This window comes from Astyanax mexicanus, chromosome 1 (genome assembly GCF_023375975.1).
Source record: "Astyanax mexicanus isolate ESR-SI-001 chromosome 1, AstMex3_surface, whole genome shotgun sequence".
NCBI classification, from domain to species: domain Eukaryota; kingdom Metazoa; phylum Chordata; class Actinopteri; order Characiformes; family Acestrorhamphidae; genus Astyanax; species Astyanax mexicanus.
Genome location: NC_064408.1, coordinates 2,528,774 through 2,551,477, shown reverse-complemented (window position 1 = coordinate 2,551,477; position 22,704 = coordinate 2,528,774). Strand labels below are relative to the sequence as shown.

Here is a 22,704-nt window from a genome sequence, read left to right as displayed (position 1 = left end):
CGTTATGACATCATAAACCATTTATTTAAATTTGCCCCAGTGTGTTCTAATGTGTTCTAATATGACATCACCTACTATGTGCCAAACTCATTATAACGTCACAGGTCATATCGTTGCAACCCCCATTCGCAGGTGGTGTGAGTCATTCTGCCTATTATGACATCAAATGAGGTTTAATTCAGTCAATTATGACATCACTACAGGGAAACCATGGTGCCAAATGGTGTTAAATTAACATTTTAATCAGTAATTAAGTTGACCTGCATCATCAATAAGCTCCTTTGACCTTTCCTTAGTGTCTATCAAAGCAGAGTGGGAGGAATTTAAATAAAGTAATTAACATATTTTATTAATAATAAAAAAAAAAAATATGCCAACTTCTTCAGTGTACCCTATCAAAGTGGAAGGGGGCGGGGTTTCATCATAGAATTAGAAATAGAATTTATATATTGCAAATATCCGTGCAAAACCCAATTAGTGAGTAAAATAAAAAATATATAATAAAGATAAATTGTTCGCAATCAAAAATTCACCTCAGAATCCAAAATTGCATTAAAGGTAAAGAACGTATGTGAAGGAACACATCAAAGGAAGAGCCCAGTTGCATCATGATTTCAATACAGCATTAAAGTTTTCAAAAATGTGGATACAAAAGGGGGTGGAGCTTAAAAATATCCCTATTTAAAGAAAAAAAAAAAAGAACGTACTGCTTTCTGATGAATTGTTTGTATAATATGTGCAGCGTATCAATATAGGTATTTAAAAATAGACATTTAAAACAAAATAGATTATCAAAGAGAATCTCAGCATAATAGCTACATTTCAAAGCCTAGGCTGCAACCGAGGTATGCTGCATTTCTCAGAAGTTACGTTAAATTACAACCGAGGTGTGCAACTGATGTTCAAAGCAATTTCAAGGATGAACTGATGTCTTGTAACGTGAAAGGAAAAATTATGTAAAACACGAAATCTGGGCGGAAATCATAGGAAACGTAAATATAGTTAGTTTCCGTGAAAATGAAAAAATTCGTATAATATCACTTTGCAATTGCAGAAGGCAGGACCTTCTGGCGACATTACTACGAATGCATGAGTTGATTTTAAGTCTATTGTATTACCTTTAATTACCCATAATTCTCAAAAGTTCGCAAAGTTACAACGTGAAGGGATGAAAAGGCACTGCGAAATTGGCACTTAGAAAATTACACATTTTTTTTTTTACGATTCTAATTAATTTCCATCAAAAATTAAATTTAAAGTGAAGTTTTAAGAAAGTTTTGCTCCACAAATGCAAAGAGAATGCTACTATTATATTACCCATGATTCTCTGCATGCTTACAAAGTAAAGACAAAAACGACACTAGAAAAAGCGAAGCATCTGAAGTAGAGTTCATTTCTAATCGTTTATGTTTTGTAACTATAACTAATTTCCATTTTCCAAAATGTAAAAAAGGCGGGATCAATTTGGTGACATCACCACAAAGTCAGTCTCAATAAGATTATTACATCATTCGTGTGACCAATAAGTTACACTAAGAAGACGACTTTATAGGACAGTCTCATTGAAGACCCGCCCCCTTCCTTCCTGACTGCAGCCTAAGAAAGCCTTTGAAAGGTAGCTGATTTTCAAACGTCGCAAAAAAAAAAACTTAGCATGTCTAGAAAGATCAGTCAATTGCCCAATCAACCATCCAATTACTTTTATGACCTCACTGAACATAACATTACATTTACCGTCAAAAAGAGCCCAGAGCCTAGAGCCCAGCAACCGAACATTTGGCGACTAAAACTGACATTCAGGAACGTTACGTAATTTACGCAATAAGGAAAAAACAAACATTCCCCAAAGAAACATTTCCCAATGTTTGGTTGCATTTGGTTGGAACACTCGTTGGAACGCTCTGGCATGTCTCGTTGATCTTTATCCACGTTCCACGTAGTTACGTAATTATTCCGATCTTCCAAGGACATCCATACTCGAAAGGACACTTCAGCTTAATTTAACTTTTTAACATCACAGATTCCTACAGTCTACTTTCCTTGCCATTGATCAACGTGATGACATCTACCGATGACGACACGAATGATGGCACGATTGGATTAATTGTAAAAGATCCAATCAGGTCTCCATTGGCGTAGCATGTTCCTGGGCTTGCACAGCGCGAGGACGTTCTCCAGAGCCTTGGTTTTGGTTCTTTTCTGGCGGACTCGCCTGCCGATGTGGAGGCAGATAGTAGCCAGAGTGTTGGTTCTGCTGTTTGCCGTAGCTTTGCCTGCTGGGCTGCTGGTTCTGGCCGTGGTTCTGCTGGGGAACGTCCTCTCCGGAGGCTTGCCCGGAGTTGGGATTCGTATTGTACCAAGAGTACCTCACCCTGGAACGGTTCTGGTGGGATTGACCTTGGTCTTTGCGGTCCTCGTTGGGGTTGTGGTCGTGTTGCACGAACTCGTCGAAAGGGTTTCGCCCTCGATTCCTTGACCTGTGCCGGTTTCCTCGGTTACCTCTGTGTCCGTGGTTGCGCCTTTGCTGGTGGTGGCTGTTGGACCACTGGTTCCAATTGGGTGACGGCGGGGACTGGAAGGTGTGTACAGAAGAACCCATTCCGGGAGGCGGGGACTCGTTCCCGCTCTGGGGGTCTGAACCTCCTGGGTTTTGGCTCTGGTTGGGGGACGGACCCCAGTGGAAGCCCCTGTGCTGAGGGTTCCCCTTGAAGGGAAACTGCAGCTTCCGTTCCAGAGGTGGCAGGAAGCGACCGGTGCCAGGTAAAAACGGACCATTGGGGACGCGACCTGTTTGCTGGGCCACGGCGTCCGGGAAGCGACCCGAACTGGCGCTAAACGGGTTGTTTTGGGCGCGTCCTGCAGGAGGGGTGTAGATCTGGGACCCCATGTTGCTGGGTTGGGAGTTCATGCCCCGGCGACGCTTGGGATCCATGTGTTTTTCGGGATATTGCCACCTGTGGCGACCTCGGCGATACCCGAATTTATCTTCGCCGAGGTGGTCGCCTTGCCCCGCCCAGTCTTCGCCTCTAGCTCCGTCCCCAGTCCCGCCTCCATCAATCATGGAGTCATCCTCACCCTGAGAAAAAGAAAACATCGTCATTGCAACAGGTTTCGAAGTCAGTATCATCAGTAATGTAACATGAATTTAAAAAGGTGGTTGCTGTGGAATTACTGTAAAGTAGTTGCTACATTGTTACTAAGCACTTTCTAAAATGACTAAAAGGGTTTGCTCTGCGGGTTTCTAGGTGGTTGCAATGTTGTTTGAAGTTGGGAAGTAGTTGATATGGTGTAAAAAGACGGTTTCCTAGATGTTGCTAGATGGTTGCTAGGTTGTTGCTGTGCTATTTAAGGTGCTTTACTGGGTTTCTTTCTTTATGGTGTTTTTGTGCGGTTGCTAAGATGTTGCTAGATGGATGCTGCATATATTATGGTTGCTAGGCTGTTGCTATGCTAATCAAAAATATTTTATTGGGTTTCATTGTGATTGCTTTGCTAGGGTGGAGTACGTAGTTAACATGGTGTTCAAACTGGTTCCTTGGATCTTGCTAGATGGCTGTTAGATAGTTGCTATGCTAGTTAAAGTGACTTCTTTATGGGGTTTCTGTGTGGTTGCTAAGATGTTGCTATTCTATGTAAAGTACTTTATGGAGTTTCATATGCTATTCGAAGTGGTTGAGATGGTGTTGAAGGTGGTTTATTGGACGTAGCTGGGTGGACTCACCTCCAGCTCCACTGGGAAGATGCTCTCCATCTTCACCATGCGATCCCTGAGAGATCGGATCTCCTCGTCCTTCATGTTGTTCTGGAGCTTCACCTCCTGCAGGATGTCGGTCAGTTTATCTATATGAGCCTTCAGGTCGCCCATATCGGTCTTCCCTCGCTCTCGCGCCGCTCCGGGGGGCGGGGCAGCCCTCTCCTCTGGCTCCGCCCCTGGGCCAGCCCTCTCCCTCTCAGGCCCCTCCTCCTCTCCAATGCCCACCGTGTTGCACACCTCCCGGGCCACCGTCCTCCAGCTCTCCCTTTCCTGAGGGTCCCTCTGTCCGTACATCCTGCAGAGCTCCTTCATCCGGACGATGGCCAGAGCCTCGATCTCCTGTCGTGAGTGCCGGAAATCTCCCAGCGCCACCTGCAAGAGGAGAACGGAGAAACAATTCATTCATTATTATACCACAGTTAGTTCAGATCCTGAATTGTGATTGGCTGAGAGGCATTCTATGAGTGCCGTTATCAGCCAGTAATGCACTGTAACCGAAGCTCTCCATACAGGTAACCTAGCAACGATGCAGCGCTTACAAGCCAAATACAAACTAAGTGCGATGTCATTATACACCACTGGGAGGAGATTTTATGGTATTTCACTGTATTTTTATTATTATTTACTTCTATTTTTTTTTTTTTTGCATGACTGGGCTTTAATCTAGGTTTGTGGCTTTTACTGATTCCACGGTCAGGACTACATAGAATAAAAAAACATTACAGCTTTAAATTAAGGTTTTGATTACTAAGTACAGAGTCTCACAAAATTAATTAATATTTGATAATATAAGAAATCAGTCGCATTTACAGGAAAAGAAAATGAATGTAAACAATAAAACTTTAAAAAGAGAGACATACCAATAATTTTAACTTTGTTTCCTTTGAAAAACTAAATATTTTAATCTTTTCATTTTTTTCGTTACCCAATTTACGCGGCCAATTACCCAACTCACTCATTAGGACTCCCCCAATCACTAGTGATGCTCCAACACCAGGAGGGTAAAGACTAGCACATGCCTCCTCCGACACATGTGACGTCAGACTCCGCCTCTTTTCAAACTGCTGCTGATGCTAATGTAGCATTGCCGAGTAGCATCACAGCGCTAACGCTCGGAAGAAAGCAGCGCTACGACTCGGTTCTGATACATCAGCTCACAGACGCAGCCTTGTGCTGATCCACATCACCCTAGGAGTGATGAGGGGAAAGAAAGAGCACCATCTACTGTACCCACCCATAGAGAGCAAGACCAACTGTGCTCTCTCAGGGCTTAGGCAGCTGATGGCAAGCTGCATGACCAGGATTCAAACCACATCATAGTGGCAGCGCTTTAGACTGCTGGACCACTTAGAGCCCGGCTAGTGTTCTATAAACACTATAAACAGACCTAAAATCCTCAAAATGTTTAAGAATTTAAGAAGAAATTTAAGAAGTTTTAGGAGATATACCTACAATTTGTTCTATTGCACATGTAACACACAAGTTTAATATCAAATTATAATATGAATAAATGATTTTGTATCCAGGACTGATTCTGGGCTCTCTGGAGGACGAGAGGAACTTTTTTTTAGCCGTGGATCGATTGCAGATCGATTGTGATCCATTCGTCCCTTTTCTTAGTGAATAACTGCATAAATACTAGGGGTGTAGCAAAGCATGACGATGGAAATAGTAATGTAATGTAAAGGCCCTGTCCCACTGTGATTGCGTCTAAATATCCACTAAAGTACGTCCAAATTTCAGTGGACGCAGTTTAGTGGATATTTAGTGGATATTTAGACGCAATCTGGACGTATTTTAGTGGATATTTGGACGGCACGTACAGGTGGACGTCGACGTCCATAAAAATATTTTTTGCCGCCTCCTCCTCCTCCCGGTCTGGTCCAGCACATGGAGGAGTATGTTCTGCTGCTGCACCATCACTGCAAGGAATCTGTGGTCCATTATTGTGTAGAAGAGAATAGATGTGCTCTCTCTTGTAGCTCAAGAAGAAATGATGATTCACTAGAAAAAACAACCATATATAGTTGGAAGTCGACGTCCAAAGAGTGGAAGTCGGCGTCCAACTTCCATTTGGACGCAGTGCGTCTATATTTTGGATGCAACACGTTCACTCAGTGGACGCAGTGTTTTCTGATAAATTTGGACGTACTTTAGTGGATATTTAGACGCAATCGCAGTGGGACAGGGCCTTAATGTAATGTTTAAACACCAGAGGACGGAATCCTCCTAGTGCAGGCCGGAGAACCAGCGGGCGTAAGCAAAGGGTGGATTTAACAAAGAATGACTGCAAGGCCGTTGCTATGTCAGTTAAGGTGGTTTCTCTTCCTATGTTGGTACTATGGTATCCCAAATATCTGCTTTGTGGTAACTATGGTATCCCAGATGTTTTTTAGGATGTTTGTAGGGTGCTGTCCAGTCAGGGAATTGAACCCTAACCCAAATATATTAAAACCCCTAACCGTAATTTTTCCGAAGCGCGGTTACGCCGTGGTTTACCTCGTAGCAGATCTCTTTGACGGCCTGAGTGCGGAGTTCGTCCAGGCTGGGGTGGGTTTTGGACTCTGCGCTGGCGGGAATACGGCGCCGCTGGGGGATCTGATACACTCGCCTCGGCTCCCGCCGCTTCCCACTGCTCGGCAAACCACACTTCTTCACTATAGACTGAACCTGCACACACACACACACTTTCTATTAGATTCTGGACACATTATTGTAAACATTTGAAACAAATTTAGTTTAATACCTAAATAAATGTAATTTAAGACCCATTGTGATGCAGAACAGAACCAACATAACACATGTAAGTTGCCTCAGGTTAAAACAACACCAAAAAGAATAATGAAAGAACACTTAAAGCAGGGGTGTCCAAACTTTTTTTGTTGGGGGCCAGAAGGAGAAATATATTTGAAGTCACGGGACACAGACTAAAATAAATACTAAATATACCACTTTAAATAATTCTTTTTCCTGATTATTTTATTTACACACCATTTTACTTGACTTACTATCTTTATCTTTGACAGTGTTGTGTAAACTAAGATTATAAAAATTTATGTTTTATTTCATGATGTCTCTTAATATTGAACTCTCCTCTTGAATTCTTGCCGCTTTTAGACTCTTTGGCCCGTTTTTCTGCGCTACAACTGAACACTCTCTCCACTTTTAGACTCTTTAGCCCGTTTTTCTGCGCTAGAAATGCGCACTCTCTCCACTTTTAGACTCTTTGGCCTGTTTTTCTGTGCTAGAAATGCGCACTCTCTCCGCTTTTAGACTCTTTGGCCCGTTGTTCTGTGCTAGAAATGCACACCCTCTCCACTTTTAGACTCTTTGGCCCGTTTTTCTGCGCTAGAAATGCGCACGCTCTCCGCTTTTAGACTCTTTGGCCTGTTTTTCTGCGCTAGAAATGCGCACTCTCTCCACTTTTAGACTCTTTGGCCCGTTGTTCTGCGCTAGAAATGCGCACCCTCTCCGCTTTTAGACTCTTTGGCCTGTTTTTCTGCGCTAGAAATGCGCACTCTCTCCGCTTTTAGACTCTTTGGCCTGTTTTTCTGCGCTAGAAATGCACACCCTCTCCGCTTTTAGACTCTTAGGCCCGTTTTTCTGCGCTAGAAATGCGCACTCTCTCTGCTTTTAGACTCTTTGGCCTGTTTTTCTGCGCTAGAAATGCACACCCTCTCCGCTTTTAGACTCTTTGGCCCGTTTTTCTGCGCTAGAAATGCGCACTCTCTCTGCTTTTAGACTCTTTGGCCCGTTTTTCTGTGCTAGAAATGTGCACCCTCTCCACTTTTAGACTCTTTGGCCCGTTTTTCTGCGCTAGAAATGCGCACGCTCTCCGCTTTTAGACTCTTTGGCCTGTTTTTCTGCACTAGAAATGCGCACTCTCTCCACTTTTAGACTCTTTGGCCCGTTGTTCTGCGCTAGAAATGCGCACCCTCTCCGCTTTTAGACTCTTTGGCCTGTTTTTCTGCGCTAGAAATGCGCACTCTCTCCGCTTTTAGACTCTTTGGCCTGTTTTTCTGCGCTAGAAATGCACACCCTCTCCGCTTTTAGACTCTTAGGCCCGTTTTTCTGCGCTAGAAATGCGCACGCTCTCCGCTTTTAGACTCTTTGGCCTGTTTTTCTGCGCTAGAAATGCGCACTCTCTCCACTTTTAGACTCTTTGGCCTATTTTTCTGAGCTAGAAATGCGCACTCTCTCCGCTTTTAGACTCTTTGACCCGTTTCTGACACCTAGCGTTCAAACTCTGAGTCTCACATTATAAAAACCTGCTTAACAGCGGGACAACTTTCATTCTGTTTCTAAAATACCTCGCGGGCCGCTCCAAAAAAGGAAACAGGCCGCAAATGGCCCGCGGGCCGTAGTTTGGACACCCCTGCCTTAAAAGAACAAAGTGAAATTATATTGTTCCATTTGACTTATTTTGAACTTCCAGTTAATGTTAGCTAGCTCTCTGCTAACCTTAGTTCTCTCCCTGGTAACATTAGCTAACTTGAAACTAAAGTCAGTATGCTAGCTAGCTCGCTGCTAATGTTAGCTAGCTCTCTGCTAACCTTAGTTCTCTCATCGGTAATGTTAGCTAATTCACCACTAAAGTTAGTATGTTAGCTAGCAAGCCGCTAATGTTAGCTAGCTCTCCACTAACTTTAGTTCTCTCCCGGGTAACGTTACCTAGCTCGCCGCTACAGTCAGTATGTGCTTTCACACTGGCATTAAACACACCGTCTGAAAATGTAATACCTATGGCACATTTAGACTAAATTTAAGACAATTTAAGAGCTTAATTACCTGGATTTTAATATACGAATAAAATCCATGATTCTGATTAAGATATATTAGGACCCATGGAAACCGAGCCACAAGAGCTTTAGCTTTAGGTCTTAATCTTTTGGCAATACTTCTCTGTCTGTAGAAACTAGACAATCTGCTTTAAAAAAAAACAACATTGTCTGACTGTCTGTCCTTCAAGCAGGACACACACACACACACACACACACTCGGACTCAGACACCGCATCAGGCAAATCTCTAGGGAGAAAGCCAAGCTAGCATGCACATGTTAGCGCAGCACGCTAACAAGGGGCACTGTGTTAAATATCACAAGATCACAAAACAGTATGTCTTGCAATTTACTCTTCTATAATGCTCTCTATTGATGTTAGCCAATGTAAGAGGCCTTCAGTTGCTTAGAAGTTAACCACTGGTCTTTGAGACATTGTTGACTATTAATAAATACATGTGCAAGAAGTGTATTTTTCACACTATAAGACACTTTGGATTGTGAGGCGCATTTTATGCGACATTAGTAACTAGTAGTAGGATCATAGCAGGATGCTATGTTTCTGGGGTTTTAATAAAGCTAAGCTGTAAAGCTAAGTTAAGTAAACAAAACTGTAATTCTTAAAAAAAACAAGTTAATCGAGTGCTGGATGTTAATCTACACAGATTTCTCTTCTGAAAACTGTTTATTTGGGTGAGTAAAGAGCTTCTGTTTATTTACAGTAAACTCAGATTTCCAGATTTACACTAAGGCTGGAGCATCTAGCATTAGCATGAGCGGCTAATGCCACCGACAGCGCTACACCGAGGAACCCTGAGTGTTCTGGTAAGCCAGAGTGATATTAGCTAGCGGTTTGTCCCATGTAGCTTATTTTAACATGGTAAACACGCAGACTACAGTCCGATATACTCACCTTTGAATGGCTAAAGAGCTAGTGTTTAGCGCTGTGGTTAGCACCTAATGCTAATGCTAACCAAGACTGCTCCAGTCTTAGTGCTGGAGAAACTTCTGTTCTTCAGTGGAGTGTCTTTACTGCTCCTTAATACCTGACTGATAGAATTCATACATAAGGAGCACCGGATTATAAGGAGCTCTGATGATTTTGGGGAAAATTAAAGGATTTTAAGTGGAGCTTATAGTACAAAATATACAGTAATATGTTTGGTTGTGTGTGAGAGACCTTGTTGGCTGGTAGTTTCTCTCTGAGTGATGAAATGAGCCTCCAGCTCTCCTCACACGAGCGCTTATCTGAATCATCCCCACTATCAGAGTCTGCGTACTGAGAGAGAGAGAGAGAGAGAGAGAGAGAGAAAGAGAGAGAAAGAGAGAGAGAGAGAGAGAGAGAGAGAGAGATCACGTAAATATATATACAATTTTTTTTCCCACATAGTAAATTAATAGTAAAGTAATCTATCAGACTATGAAGGAACACTATAAGAACCACTATAAGAACCACCAGGACCACTCTTTCCTGGAGTGGTCCTGATGAGTGCCAGTTCCATCATTATTATAATGTTGTTTCTCATAACCTGGATTCGAACATTACTCAAATATTCACTATTCACTGTATACCTGTAACTCTACCTCTTCACTACTTTACTTTAACTGATGCTCTCAAACACTTTATTAAGAGACAAGAAATTCAAATTGACTCTTGATAAGTTCAGCACAGCTGCTAACTGAAAGCCTGAATTCCAGGTGAGTCCGAGTTTAGTATTAAAACCTACAATACAGAACATTTTAAAATAATAATAAACTGTTTCTCACCAGTCTGTGTTGTTCCAGCAGCTGGTCGGCCTCCTCTTTCTCTTTCCGATACTGATTCTCCAAATCCTGCAGCCTGAAAACAGAAAGAGACAGAATCGCTTTATCTCTCTCTTTCTCATTTATTTCTCCCTCTCCCGTATCTCTCTATCATCACTATTTCTCTTTAATCTTTCTCACATTCTCTCGCTCTTGCTTACTTTTATTTTAATTAGTGATTTATCTTTTTAATCTCTCTCTCTCTGTTACACATTAATTCTTTTTTCTCATTCTCATCTTCCTTATTTCTATTTCTCTTGTCAACTGTCACTCTTTTTTCTGATTTCTATTTTATTTCTCCATTTTTGACTTCCTTTTTTCTCTCTTATTTCTCTGTCTTTTCTCTTTTTCATCTCTTTCTTTCTTTCAATTTCACCCCCATTTTTCCTTTATTTTTCACTGTCAGTCAATTCTCCCTTATTCTTACTCCCTTTTCCTCTTTCTTATTTCTCTTTTTCCTCACTCTCTTTTCACATCTCTCTCTCTTTTTTCCATCTCTTATTTCTAATTTTCTTTTCCTTCATTTCAAATTTCTCCCCCTTTCTTACTCTTTTCACATATCTCCTGCATATCTCTCTTCTTAATCTAAATCTTATCCTTCATCTTCATTTTCTCCCCCTTTTCTCCTTTATTTCTCACTCAACTCTTTCTGGTTTCACCCTTTTCTTACTCCATTTCTTTGTTTTCCATCTTTCACTGTCTTTGTGATATATTTTCAATCTCTGTTATTTCTCTCACTCTTCTCCATCTATTTTTTATTTCTCTTTTTCTCTCTTGCTCTTTTTCTTCTCTTTCTTTTTCATTGCTTGCTCTCTTTCTTTTATTTCCCTTTCTCTCTCTATTCTCTTTTGTCTTTGTCGCTTTTAATCTTAATCTAAATCTTATGCTTCATCTCCATTTTCTCTGCCTTTTCTCATTTTTTCTCAATCTCATTAATTGTCACACTTTTTCCTTGTTTCTATTTTATTTCTCAATTTTATCTCACTTCTGCCTTCTCTGATCACTTTCTTGTTCATACTCCCTTTTCCTCTCTCTTATTTCTCTTTTTCCTCATTCCCTTTTCACATTTCTCTTTTTCCAAATCTTATCTTTCGTCTTTATTTTCTCCCCCCTTTTCTCCTTTATTTCTCAAACTCTTGTCAACTGTCACTCTTTATAGTTATCTCTGTTTTCTCCATTTTCTCTAACCCATTTTTGATTTCTCCTTTTTTGTTTTTCATCTTTTACTGTCTTTGTAATATTATTTCTCTTTCTCTTCTCCATGTTTTTCTCTCTCCTGCTTCTTCTCTTCTTCTTTCTCTCGATTCCATTGCTTGCTTGCTTTCTTTTATTTCCCTTTTTTCTCTCTCTCTTCTCTCTTTCAGTACTTCTTTGTCTCTTTTCTATTCCTTTGTCCCACATCTGTCTTTGTTCTCATTTCTGTCTCACCTTCTCTCCATCTCCTGTTTGATGTCTATTCCCTGTTTCTCCAGCAGTTCTTTCTGGGCGTAGCTCCAGTCCACCGGCTCCCCCTGCTGATCCTGGGTGGCGCTGCGCTCTCGCTCCAGCCGCGCCTGCTCCGGGTGATTAAACCGGAACACATGGTTCTTCCCCATCACCACACGGTTACCTATACACACACACACACACACACACACACACACAAACACACACACACACACATATATATATGTAACAATATATATACAAAACAATATAAAAATAAGAATATAATCAAGAGGAAGATGGATGATCACAAGCCATCAAACCACCAAACTGAACTGCTTGAATTTTTACACCAGGAGTAAAGCAGCATAAAGTTATCCAAAAGCAGTGTGTAAGACTGGTGGAGGAGAACATGATGCCAAGATGCATGAAATTAAAACTGTGATTAAAACCAGGGTTATTCCACCAAATATTGATTTCTGAACTCTTAAAACTTTATGAATATGAACTTGTTTTCTTTGCATTATTTGAGGTCTGAAAGCTCTGCATCTTTTTGTTATTTCAGACATTTCTCATTTTCTGGAAATAAATGCTCTAAATGAGAATATTTTTATTTGGAATTTGGGAGAAATGTTGTCTGTAGTTTATAGAATAAAACAACAATGTTCATTTTACTCAAACATAAACCTATAAATAGCAAAATCAGAGAAACTGATTCAGAAACTGAAGAGGTCTTATATTTTTTCCAGAGCTGTATAAACAACATTACTAAATTACACAGTGAAAATTAGTGATATGACAATAATATAATATATTACAATAATTTAAATATGTGCCACTATTAAATAAATAATAATAGTAATAACTATTATTATACTGATAATTTAGTGTTTGTGTGGTTGTGCTCCAGGAGTTCCTCCTGCAATTCCTTTATAGCCCACAAGGTGGGACCAGAGTTTAAATATCTGTGAATAATAGCTTTTATCATATATTTATCTTATTTTTCTCTTTTAGATCTCTCTTATTTCTCCTTTTTCTCACTTTTTATATGGCTTTGTATATATGTGTTATATATGTGCATGAGTTACTTTATTTGTTGGGTGAAGGCTGCAGGCCTGAAGCTACAATACATAAAAAATATACTTAAATTTAAACAAATATCCTTATCAACACTAAATAGTGTTCATTATCATGCCATGTAGCATTTCAACTGGAGGAAAAACAGCATCAGATCATGATGCTCCCACCACCATGCTTAACAGCTAGTACACTGTGTTTCTGGGAGTTAATATATATTACTAGAGATGTCCCAATCACCCCAAGTTGTCCATTAAGGTTTTTATATTTGATATTACGGTATTTTTCACACTATAAAATGCACCGGATTATAAGGCGCATCATGCAACACTAGTAAAGAATAGGGATGTCGCCATGTTTTCCTTCTAATTTAGCAGTAAAGCTAAGCTAAGTAAATAAAACTGTAATTCTTAAAAAAAACATTTTGTTTTAAAGTTAAACGAGTGCTGGATGTTAATCTACACAGTTTTTGCTCCTAAAAATGTTTATTTGGGTGAATAAAGCATCTCTATTCATTTCCAGATTTCCACGAAGGCTAGGTTCAGCAGCATTAGCAGCTAATTAGCAGCTTAGTGCTAGCCACATTTAGCGGCTAATGTTCTAGCCAGACAGAGCTAGAACACACAGACTACAGTCTGATATACTTGAATCTGAACAGCAAAAAAGCTAGTGCTTAGCACAGTTAGCAGCTAATGCTAATGCTGTTCCAGCAGTGCTAGCCTGGGATAGCAGAAGGCTACAGGCCAAAAATACTCACCTCTAAACGACAATTCTTTTTTCGCTTAGCACGGTTAGCGGCTAATGCTAATGCTAATGCTGCTCCAGCAGTAAAAATTCATACACAAAGGTGCACTGATGGTTTTTGGAAAAATTAAAGGATTTTAAATGCGCCTTCTACTGCGAAAAATATGGTAGTTATAATTGTAAAAACTGATATAATTAGTATTATTAGTGTAATTGTGTAAATAGAGCTAAAGCGTTTAAGGTGGAACTACTGTGATTGTGTGTGTGTGTGTGTATATAGTGGCAGCGTTTAAGGTGGAAGTATTGTAATGATTCCCGTTTAAATATGAATCTTTTGTTCTCGTGCAACAGAGTCTATAGTGAACTCGTGGATTAACAATGTAACTTTACATTCTGATAAATTAGTAATCTGGCGATTCTGATTCTTTGAAAATGTCCTTTGATTCCGATCACATGATCAACGTTCCTCTGGTGTTAAACATGGTGGTGGGAGCATCATGCTCCTGGTGCTGTGTTGATGGTACTGGAACTGGTACACTAAACGTATGTATAATTGTAAATTGTTCGAATCTGCAGTATTGTGAAGATATAATGATTGTGAAGATGTAATGATTGTGATGATGTAATGATTGTGATGATGTAATGATTGTGATGATGTAATGATTGTGATGATGTAATGATGTCGTATCGCTCGTTTACTGTACCTTGTTTGAGGACGACTCCTTCTGTGATCTGCTTTCCGTTCACGTACGTCTCGGCTCCCACCAACGGCTCCAGAGTTACTATCACTGCACGGCAACGGAGGGAGATACAAGTAAATGTTACAAACACAGTGCTGTTAAGGTGGAACTAGTGTAACTGCATGAATGTACACATTGCAATGGAATATACTGGCAACATTTAAGGTGGAATCAGTGTATTTGTGTGAATATAGCTGAAGCATTTAAGGTGGAACTAGATTGAATGTGTAACTATATAGCAGCAGCATTTAGGGTGGAATTAGTGTGATTGTGTAAATATAGCTGAAGCATTTAAGGTGGAACTAGTGTGATTGCGTGAATATATCGGCAGCATTTAAGATGGAACTAGTATAATTGTGTGAACATAGCAGCGTTTAAGGTGGAATTAATGTGATTGTGTAAATATAGCTGAAGCATTTAAGACGGAACTAGATTGATTTTGTGATTACACAAGCAGCATTTAAGGTGGAACTAGAGTGATTTTGTGATTACACAAGCAGCATTTAAGGTGGAACTAGAGTGATTTTGTGATTAACACAAGCAGCATTTAAGGTGGAACTAGAGTGATTTTGTGATTACACAAGCAGCATTTAAGGTGGAACTAGAGTGATTTTGTGATTACACAAGCAGCATTTAAGGTGGAACTAGTGTGATTGCGTGAATATATCGGCAGCATTTAAGGTGGAACTAGTATAATTGTGTGAACATATCAGCAGCGTTTAAGGTGGAATGAATGTGTAATTATGTGAATAAAGATGAGGCATTTAAGGTGGAATTAGTGTAATTGTGTGTATGGAGTGTGTGTGCTTGTGTGTGTAAATAGCAGCAGCATTTAAGGTGGATCTAGTGTAATTTTATGAATATAAATATTGCAATGGCATATACTGGCACCATTTAAGGTGGAAGTAGTGTATTTGTGTGAATATACCCACAGCATTAAAGGTGGAACTAGTGTAATTGTGTGTGTGTGTGTGTATAAATAGTGGCATCATTTAAGGTGGAACTAGTCTAATTGCATGAATATACACATTGCAATGGTATATACTGGCAACATTTAGGGTGGAATCAGTGTAATTGTGTGTATATAGCGGCAGCATTTAAGGTGGGACTAGAGTGATTGTGTGAATTAAGCTAAAGCATTTAAGGTGGAATTAGTGTATTTGTGTGAATATAGCTGAAACATTTAAGGTGGAAGTAGTTCAATTGTGTGAATACAGCTCAAGCATTAGAATTTAACCTAGCTCTTGGAGGTATCTACTTTTTTCAACGTGGTGGAATGCAATAGTTCGAATATTTCAGAGTATATTGTTGTAAATGGAGAAGTTTAAATGAGTACCAGGTGGACCAGCTTTGATCACGTATAGAAGTATACACTACTCATTAATATGTACAGTATAGCGCCATCTAAAGGCCATCAGGTTCTTACCCTCTCCGTTATCGTCCACCTCACTGCAGAAAACACAGTGCAGCTCCTTTATAAACTGACCACTCAGACGAATATCCACATCCTCCTGTCCAACCCTGCAACACACACACACACACACACACACACACACCATTTTTACAAAAGTCATGTACTAATTCTCTTAATTAATCATGGGTGTGTTTAATTTTGGGCGTAACGTGAAATAAACCAATCAGAGTGTCTCTTTAAGAGCTCATCATTCTCTTTAAGAGTAGATCAGGTGAGCTCTGACTTTGGTGGATTGCTATTTTAACGGTGCAGCTACCTGGACGTGTTCAACAAACTCTTCTCAGCAGAGGAAACTGAGCTGCTGGTTGACGCTGTGAAGGAGCTCCAGCAGCTCATTTACGGGAACAGCAATGTTATTTTATTTACTATTCTGTTTATTGTTGATGTAAAAGTTGGGTTTGTGCTGCTGTGTGTTCATGTGTGTGTAATAAGTGGGGGTGTACGCTCGGCTCGGCACGGCGCCTGTGTTGCCGAGATAGCGATGAATGTCTGACTGTTGGCGTCTGTCTAGGTTGTATTCAGTCAGTGGAGCTCCTGTGTTTTCTGTTACCAAGATAAACAAGCAAAACTCGAAGCTCTGCTGCTATTCAAACCAGGCAGGAGAAAGGAGTGAAAATAGACTGTTGGTGGAGTGTAAGATAGCGATGAGCATGTGCATAGGGTGAAAGATAGAGCCCTGTACCAGCATCATACCTCGTCACTCCATCTTTAATGTAGTACAGCAGGCACTCCGACATCAGCGGATCTTCATTCAGGTTCACTAGGTGAGGAGTCTGTAACACACACACACACACACACACACACACACTAAGAGAACAGTATGTGATGAATGTTAGAGTTAGAGTCAGTGAGATAGAGAGAGAGATACTGACTTTCTTTGGCGAGAAAACTCCAACAGTTCCTCCATCCTCCCTGATGGACACGCCCATCTCCGCCAGCAGAGACTCTCTGCTCAAACACACACACACAAACACACACACACACACACACGAGAAATAAAACATTTTTTTAGAAAGGTGTGTTTAGTATTTTTATATATGACGCTCATTGGTAATTTGGAATCAGTAACGCACTATTACTTTTTTTAATCATTTAATTACGCCACCAACTTTCCCCAACTTTTTGTGGTGAGAACCTGATCTGGTCGCAATCTGACCCAGCTATCAAATATACTTCTTTTTAATTGAGCTAATAATGCAAAGAAAACAAGTTCATATTCATAAAGTTTTAAGAGTTCAGAAATAATCAATATTTGGTGGAATAACCCTGGTGGTTTTTAATCACAGTTTTTATTTCATGCATCTTGTCATCATGTTCTCCTCCACCAGTCTTACACACTGCTTTTGGATAACTTCATGCTGCTTTACTCCTGGTGTAAAAATTCAAGCAGTTCAGTTTGGTGGTTTGATGGTTTGTGATCATCCAGCTTCCTCTTGATTATATTCCAGAGGTATTCAATTTGGTAAAATCAAAGAAATTCATAATTTTTATATACAGATACGTGTGTGTGTGTGTGTGTGTTTTACCTCTCCTGCCGGACAGCTTCTGTTTTGCGCAGTTTGTCCTCCCACGTCTCGTTCATCTCAGCGATGATCTTCTCAGTTTCCTTAAAGAGAGAGACGATTATATTAAACATAAGTGTCATTATGTGTGTGTGTATGTATATATGTGTGTGTGTGTGTGGGTGTGTATTACCTTCAGTCTCTCCACTGCTTCCTCTTTGCTGATGGGGCTCATGTCCTCCATTGGTGCATCATTGGTATCTTTGGCCCCGAGGAGAGGGATGAGAGGGGGCTGCTGGGACATCCCTGAACCTCCAGCCAATGCAGGTCCTGAAATACACATATATATCACATATATATTATATATATTACACTCTATACCTCTCTATAACACTCTATAGCAGCTCTCTATAACTTTCTACAGTTCTCTATAGCTCTCTATAGCTCGCTATAGCCCTCTATAGCTCTCTATAGCTCTCTATAGCTCTCTATAGCTCTCTATAGCTCTCTATATCACTCTATAGCACCCTATAGCACCCTATAGCACTCTATAGCACCCTATAGCTCTCTATAGCTCTCTATAGCTCTCTATAGCTCTCAATAACTCTCTATAGCTCTCTATATCACTCTATAGCACCCTATAGTTCTCTATAGCACTCTATAGCACCCTATAGCACCCTATAGCTCTCTATAGCTCTCTATAACACTCTATAACACTCTATAGCACTCTATAGCACTCTATAGCACTCTATAGCACCCTATAGCACCCTATAGCACCCTATAGCACCCTATAGCACCCTATAGCACTTTATAGCACCCTATAGCACTCTGATTCACTTCACTAACTGTAGAGTCATAAGATAATCATTTTATTTAAAATTCAATAGATAGAAATTTTTATTTAAAAAAAATTACTGTATTTTTCGGACTATAAGTTGCACAAAAATCTATTAATTTTCCCAAAAATCGAATAGAGATAATCTTTGTGAATCATATTTATAAGAGATATAAGAGAATCATTTAGTAAAGAACTTTATGCAAATTAAGGGGAGGAGTTTTGTTACCTGCAGCAGTGATGAGGTCACTGAGTCCCTGGGCCAATAGCAGCTCTTTGAGGCGGTTCACTTCCTCTTTAAGCTCTCGGACCAGCCGGGCGTTCGGATCTTCATTAATAACAGCATTACAGCGGATCTGCTTCGCTCGGTCCGCATACCTAACACACACCAGCATACGCCATGAGGTGCTATCTTATGAGTAAAGTTGTTTGAACACTGGTGAATTATGGGAGTTGTAGTGAGGGCTGATAATAGTGGGTGCAGCTTAATTATGGGAGTTGTAGTGAGGGTCTGATAATAGTGGGTGCAGGTGAATTGTGGGAGTTGTAGTGAGGTCTGATAATAGTGGGTGCAGGTGAATTGTGGGAGTTGTAGTGAGGTCTGATAATTGTGGGTGCAGGTGAATTGTGGGAGTTGTAGTGAGGTCTGATAATAGTGGGTGCAGGTGAATTATGGGAGTTGTAGTGAGGTCTGATAATAGTGGGTGCAGGTGAATTATGGGAGTTGTAGTGAGGTCTGATAATAGTGGGTGCAGGTGAATTGTGGGAGTTGTAGTGAGGTCTGATAATAGTGGGTGCAGGTGAATTATGGGAGTTGTAGTGAGGTCTGATAATAGTAGGTGCAGCTGAATTATGGGAGTTGTAGTGAGGGTCTGATAATAGTGGGTGCAGGTGAATTATGGGAGTTGTAGTGAGGGTCTGATAATAGTGGGTGCAGGTGAATTATGGGAGTTGTAGTGAGGTCTGATAATAGTGGGTGCAGGTGAATTGTGGGAGTTGTAGTGAGGTCTGATAATAGTGGGTGCAGGTGAATTGTGGGAGTTGTAGTGAGGTCTGATAATAGTGGGTGCAGGTGAATTATGGGAGTTGTAGTGAGGTCTGATAATAGTAGGTGCAGCTGAATTATGGGAGTTGTAGTGAGGGTCTGATAATAGTGGGTGCAGGTGAATTGTGGGAGTTGTAGTGATGTCTGATAATAGTGGGTGCAGGTGAATTATGGGAGTTGTAGTGATGTCTGATAATAGTGGGTGCAGGTGAATTATGGGAGTTGTAGTGAGGTCTGATAATAGTGGGTGCAGGTGAATTATGGGAGTTGTAGTGAGGTCTGATAATAGTGGGTGCAGGTGAATTATGGGAGTTGTAGTGAGGTCTGATAATAGTGGGTGCAGGTGAATTATGGGAGTTGTAGTGAGGTCTGATAATAGTGGGTGCAGGTGAATTATGGGAGTTGTAGTGAGGTCTGATAATAGTGGGTGCAGGTGAATTATGGGAGTTGTAGTGAATGATTACCTGAGTGTACTGAGGGTTTCCTCATAGTTGATGTCTGCTGGACTCAGAGCAGCGATCATGGCCGTGCGAGAGTTACCACCTTAAAACACACACACATACACACACATACAAATAAGATAAAGCCAATGCAAATGTGTGTGTGTGTACACCTGCATGTAAAGCACTACTGTACAGCTTTTTGTAGCACAATTACTTCGTGTTTAAACCTTCTTAAATACATTACTGATTTTTTATTTTTCTTAATATAAGAATATATGTGTCAATTTACAAATATATCTCTATTTTCCTCTTTATCTTAGTGACTTACCGAGGTTCTCTCTCAGCAGCCAGGTCAGTACTGAGTCTCTGTAGGGGATGAAGTCTGATTTCCTCTTCTTGGTGCTTTGCTGGAGCACAAACACACACACACACACACACAAACACACACACACACACACACACACACACACACACACACACACAGAGACACACAAACACGTGAAAAACCTGATCATGATAATCAATCAGTGCTCTGCACTATTTAATTTTTTTTGCTATATATTGTGTTTGCGATACACAGTGCAACACAATAAAACTTATTGGAGATTAGTCTAAAATAATCGTAATCCATAATAAAATACTTTAAGTAGTTTTGAAACCAGTACTTTTTTACACTATAAGGAAAACTTGTTTATAAGGAGCATTGTGTGACACTAGTACGGAACAGGGGTGTCGTCATGCCCTTTTAACTCGGAAGGTTGCAAGACCTGTAAAACTGAGTTAAGTAAACAAAACTGTAACAGTAGGCGTAGATTTCCAATAAGGCTGGGTGCAGCAGCATTAGCATTAGCAGCTAACCGCTATTGCTCTCCATGGTTAGTGGCTAATGCAGCCGGACAGAGCTACACAGGGCGATATAAGCTAGCGGTTTGTTCCACGTAGCTTGTTTTAACACGGTAAACACGCAGACTACAGTCCAATATACTCACTTTTAAATGACAAGAGAGCTAGTGCATAGCGTGGTTAGTGGCTAATGCTAATGCTGCTCCAGCAGTGCTAGCCAGTGTTAGTAGCAGTGTGTTTATGTTTTTCTCACCATGTCTGCCAGCGCTGAGATAACTTTGCCCAGTGTAGTCAGAGACTTGTTTATATTAGCACCTTCCTGCAAATTACACAACAAAACACACACTCAATATATTTATATATACATTATAAATATAAATATTATCACACACATTTCTACAGCAGAATCAGGATCTGTTCTCACCTTTAACCTCATGCCTTTCGCTCCTGACGAATCTGCTCTTTCACTTCCTGCCAGATCCACCAGACTGATCTTACTGACCTGAATAAACACAGACCAGAGAAACGCGTTCAGAGGATCAATTTAACACATTAAATATACATTTAGAAATCTATTTTAAATATTAAAATCTCAAAAACATCTATATCTGATAAACATGTTTATACAGATATCTTTTTACTGTAGTATTATGTAACAACTGTGATTTAGCAAAGTCCCCACTTTACTCTGTACTCTGTACTCTCTCTCTCTCTCTCTCTCTCTCTCTCTCTCTCTCTCAGACTCCGGCTGCTGATGCAGAACCAGCATGACCTTCTGTACTCTCTCTCTCTCTCTCTCTCTCTCTCTCGCTCTCAGACTCCGGCTGCTGATGGAGAAACAGCATGACCTACTGTACTCTCTCTCTCTCTCTCTCTCTCTCAGACTCCGGCTGCTGATGCAGAACCAGCATGACCTTCTGTACTCTCTCTCTCTCTCTCTCTCTCTCTCTCGCTCTCAGACTCCGGCTGCTGATGGAGAAACAGCATGATCTACTGTACTCTCTCTCTCTCTCTCTCTCTCTCTCTCTCTCTCTCTCTCTCTCTCTCTCTCTCTCTCTCTCTCTCTCTCAGACTCCGGCTGCTGATGCAGAAACAGCATGACCTACTGTACTCTCTCTCTCTCTCTCTCTCTCTCTCTCTCTCTCAGACTCCGGCTGCTGATGGAGAAACAGCATGACCTACTGTACTCTCTCTCTCTCTCTCTCTCGCTCAGACTCCGGCTGCTGATGCAGAAACAGCATGATCTACTGTACTCTCTCTCTCTCTCTCTCTCTCTCTCTCAGACTCCGGCTGCTGATGGAGAAACAGCATGACCTACTGTACTCTCTCTCTCTCTCTCTCTCTCTCTCAGACTCCGGCTGCTGATGGAGAAACAGCATGATCTACTGTACTCTCTCTCTCTCTCTCTCTCTCTCTCTCAGACTCCGGCTGCTGATGGAGAAACAGCATGACCTACTGTACTCTCTCTCTCTCTCTCTCTCTCTCTCTCTCAGACTCTGGCTGCTGATGGAGAAACAGCATGACCTACTGTACTCTCTCTCTCTCTCTCTCTCTCTCTCTCTCTCTCAGACTCCGGCTGCTGATGGAGAAACAGCATGACCTACTGTAATCTCTCTCTCTCTCTCTCTCTCTCTCTCTCTCTCTCTCTCAGACTCCGGCTGCTGATGGAGAAACAGCATGATCTACTGTACTCTCTCTCTCTCTCTCTCTCTCTCTCTCTCTCTCAGACTCCGGCTGCTGATGGAGAAACAGCATGATCTACTGTACTCTCTCTCTCTCTCTCTCTCTCTCTCTCAGACTCCGGCTGCTGATGGAGAAACAGCATGACCTACTGTACTCTCTCTCTCTCTCTCTCAGACTCCGGCTGCTGATGGAGAAACAGCATGACCTACTGTACTCTCTCTCTCTCTCTCTCTCTCTCTCTCTCTCAGACTCCGGCTGCTGATGCAGAAACAGCATGATCTACTGTACTCTCTCTCTCTCTCTCAGACTCCGGCTGCTGATGGAGAAACAGCATGACCTACTGTACTCTCTCTCTCTCTCTCTCTCTCTCTCTCTCTCTCAGACTCCGGCTGCTGATGGAGAAACAGCATGACCTACTGTACTCTCTCTCTCTCTCTCTCTCTCTCAGACTCCGGCTGCTGATGCAGAAACAGCATGATCTACTGTACTCTCTCTCTCTCTCTCTCTCGGACTCCGTCTGCTGATGGAGAAGCAGTGTGTGTGTGTGTGTGTGTGTG

General features: G+C 41.1%; 2 protein-coding genes and 1 long non-coding RNA gene across 4 annotated transcripts in view; all 3 read right to left on the bottom strand.

Moving 5' to 3' along the window:
• The window catches only part of rnf167 (ring finger protein 167), a 222,450-nt gene extending 212,919 nt beyond the window's left edge, over nucleotides 1-9,531 (bottom strand). For both annotated transcript variants that reach the window (XR_007424789.1, XM_049465467.1), the window contains exon 1: nucleotides 9,514-9,531. The gene's annotated coding sequence lies outside the window, so the exon portion shown is untranslated. The remainder of the gene's footprint in view (nucleotides 1-9,513) is intronic.
• kif1c (kinesin family member 1C) overlaps nucleotides 1,638-22,704 on the bottom strand; it is a 53,695-nt gene continuing 32,628 nt past the window's right edge. The window contains exons 8-24 of the mRNA XM_049465211.1: nucleotides 20,889-20,966; nucleotides 20,718-20,783; nucleotides 19,950-20,028; nucleotides 19,643-19,721; nucleotides 18,363-18,511; nucleotides 17,492-17,628; nucleotides 17,323-17,402; nucleotides 16,669-16,744; nucleotides 16,490-16,569; nucleotides 15,749-15,843; nucleotides 14,287-14,370; nucleotides 11,765-11,945; nucleotides 10,301-10,373; nucleotides 9,714-9,812; nucleotides 6,254-6,424; nucleotides 3,722-4,126; nucleotides 1,638-3,076 (exon numbers count right to left, since the gene is read on the bottom strand). Of these exons, the coding sequence (XP_049321168.1) occupies nucleotides 2,120-3,076; nucleotides 3,722-4,126; nucleotides 6,254-6,424; nucleotides 9,714-9,812; nucleotides 10,301-10,373; nucleotides 11,765-11,945; nucleotides 14,287-14,370; nucleotides 15,749-15,843; nucleotides 16,490-16,569; nucleotides 16,669-16,744; nucleotides 17,323-17,402; nucleotides 17,492-17,628; nucleotides 18,363-18,511; nucleotides 19,643-19,721; nucleotides 19,950-20,028; nucleotides 20,718-20,783; nucleotides 20,889-20,966 (2,889 nt within the window). The 3' untranslated portion in view covers nucleotides 1,638-2,119. The remainder of the gene's footprint in view (nucleotides 3,077-3,721; nucleotides 4,127-6,253; nucleotides 6,425-9,713; nucleotides 9,813-10,300; nucleotides 10,374-11,764; nucleotides 11,946-14,286; nucleotides 14,371-15,748; nucleotides 15,844-16,489; nucleotides 16,570-16,668; nucleotides 16,745-17,322; nucleotides 17,403-17,491; nucleotides 17,629-18,362; nucleotides 18,512-19,642; nucleotides 19,722-19,949; nucleotides 20,029-20,717; nucleotides 20,784-20,888; nucleotides 20,967-22,704) is intronic.
• Nucleotides 21,167-22,680, bottom strand: LOC125782241 (uncharacterized). Its single transcript, XR_007424852.1, has 3 exons — nucleotides 22,561-22,680; nucleotides 21,567-22,426; nucleotides 21,167-21,454 (listed from the first exon to the last, which is right to left on the bottom strand). It is a non-coding gene; the product is annotated as an uncharacterized LOC125782241 (long non-coding RNA).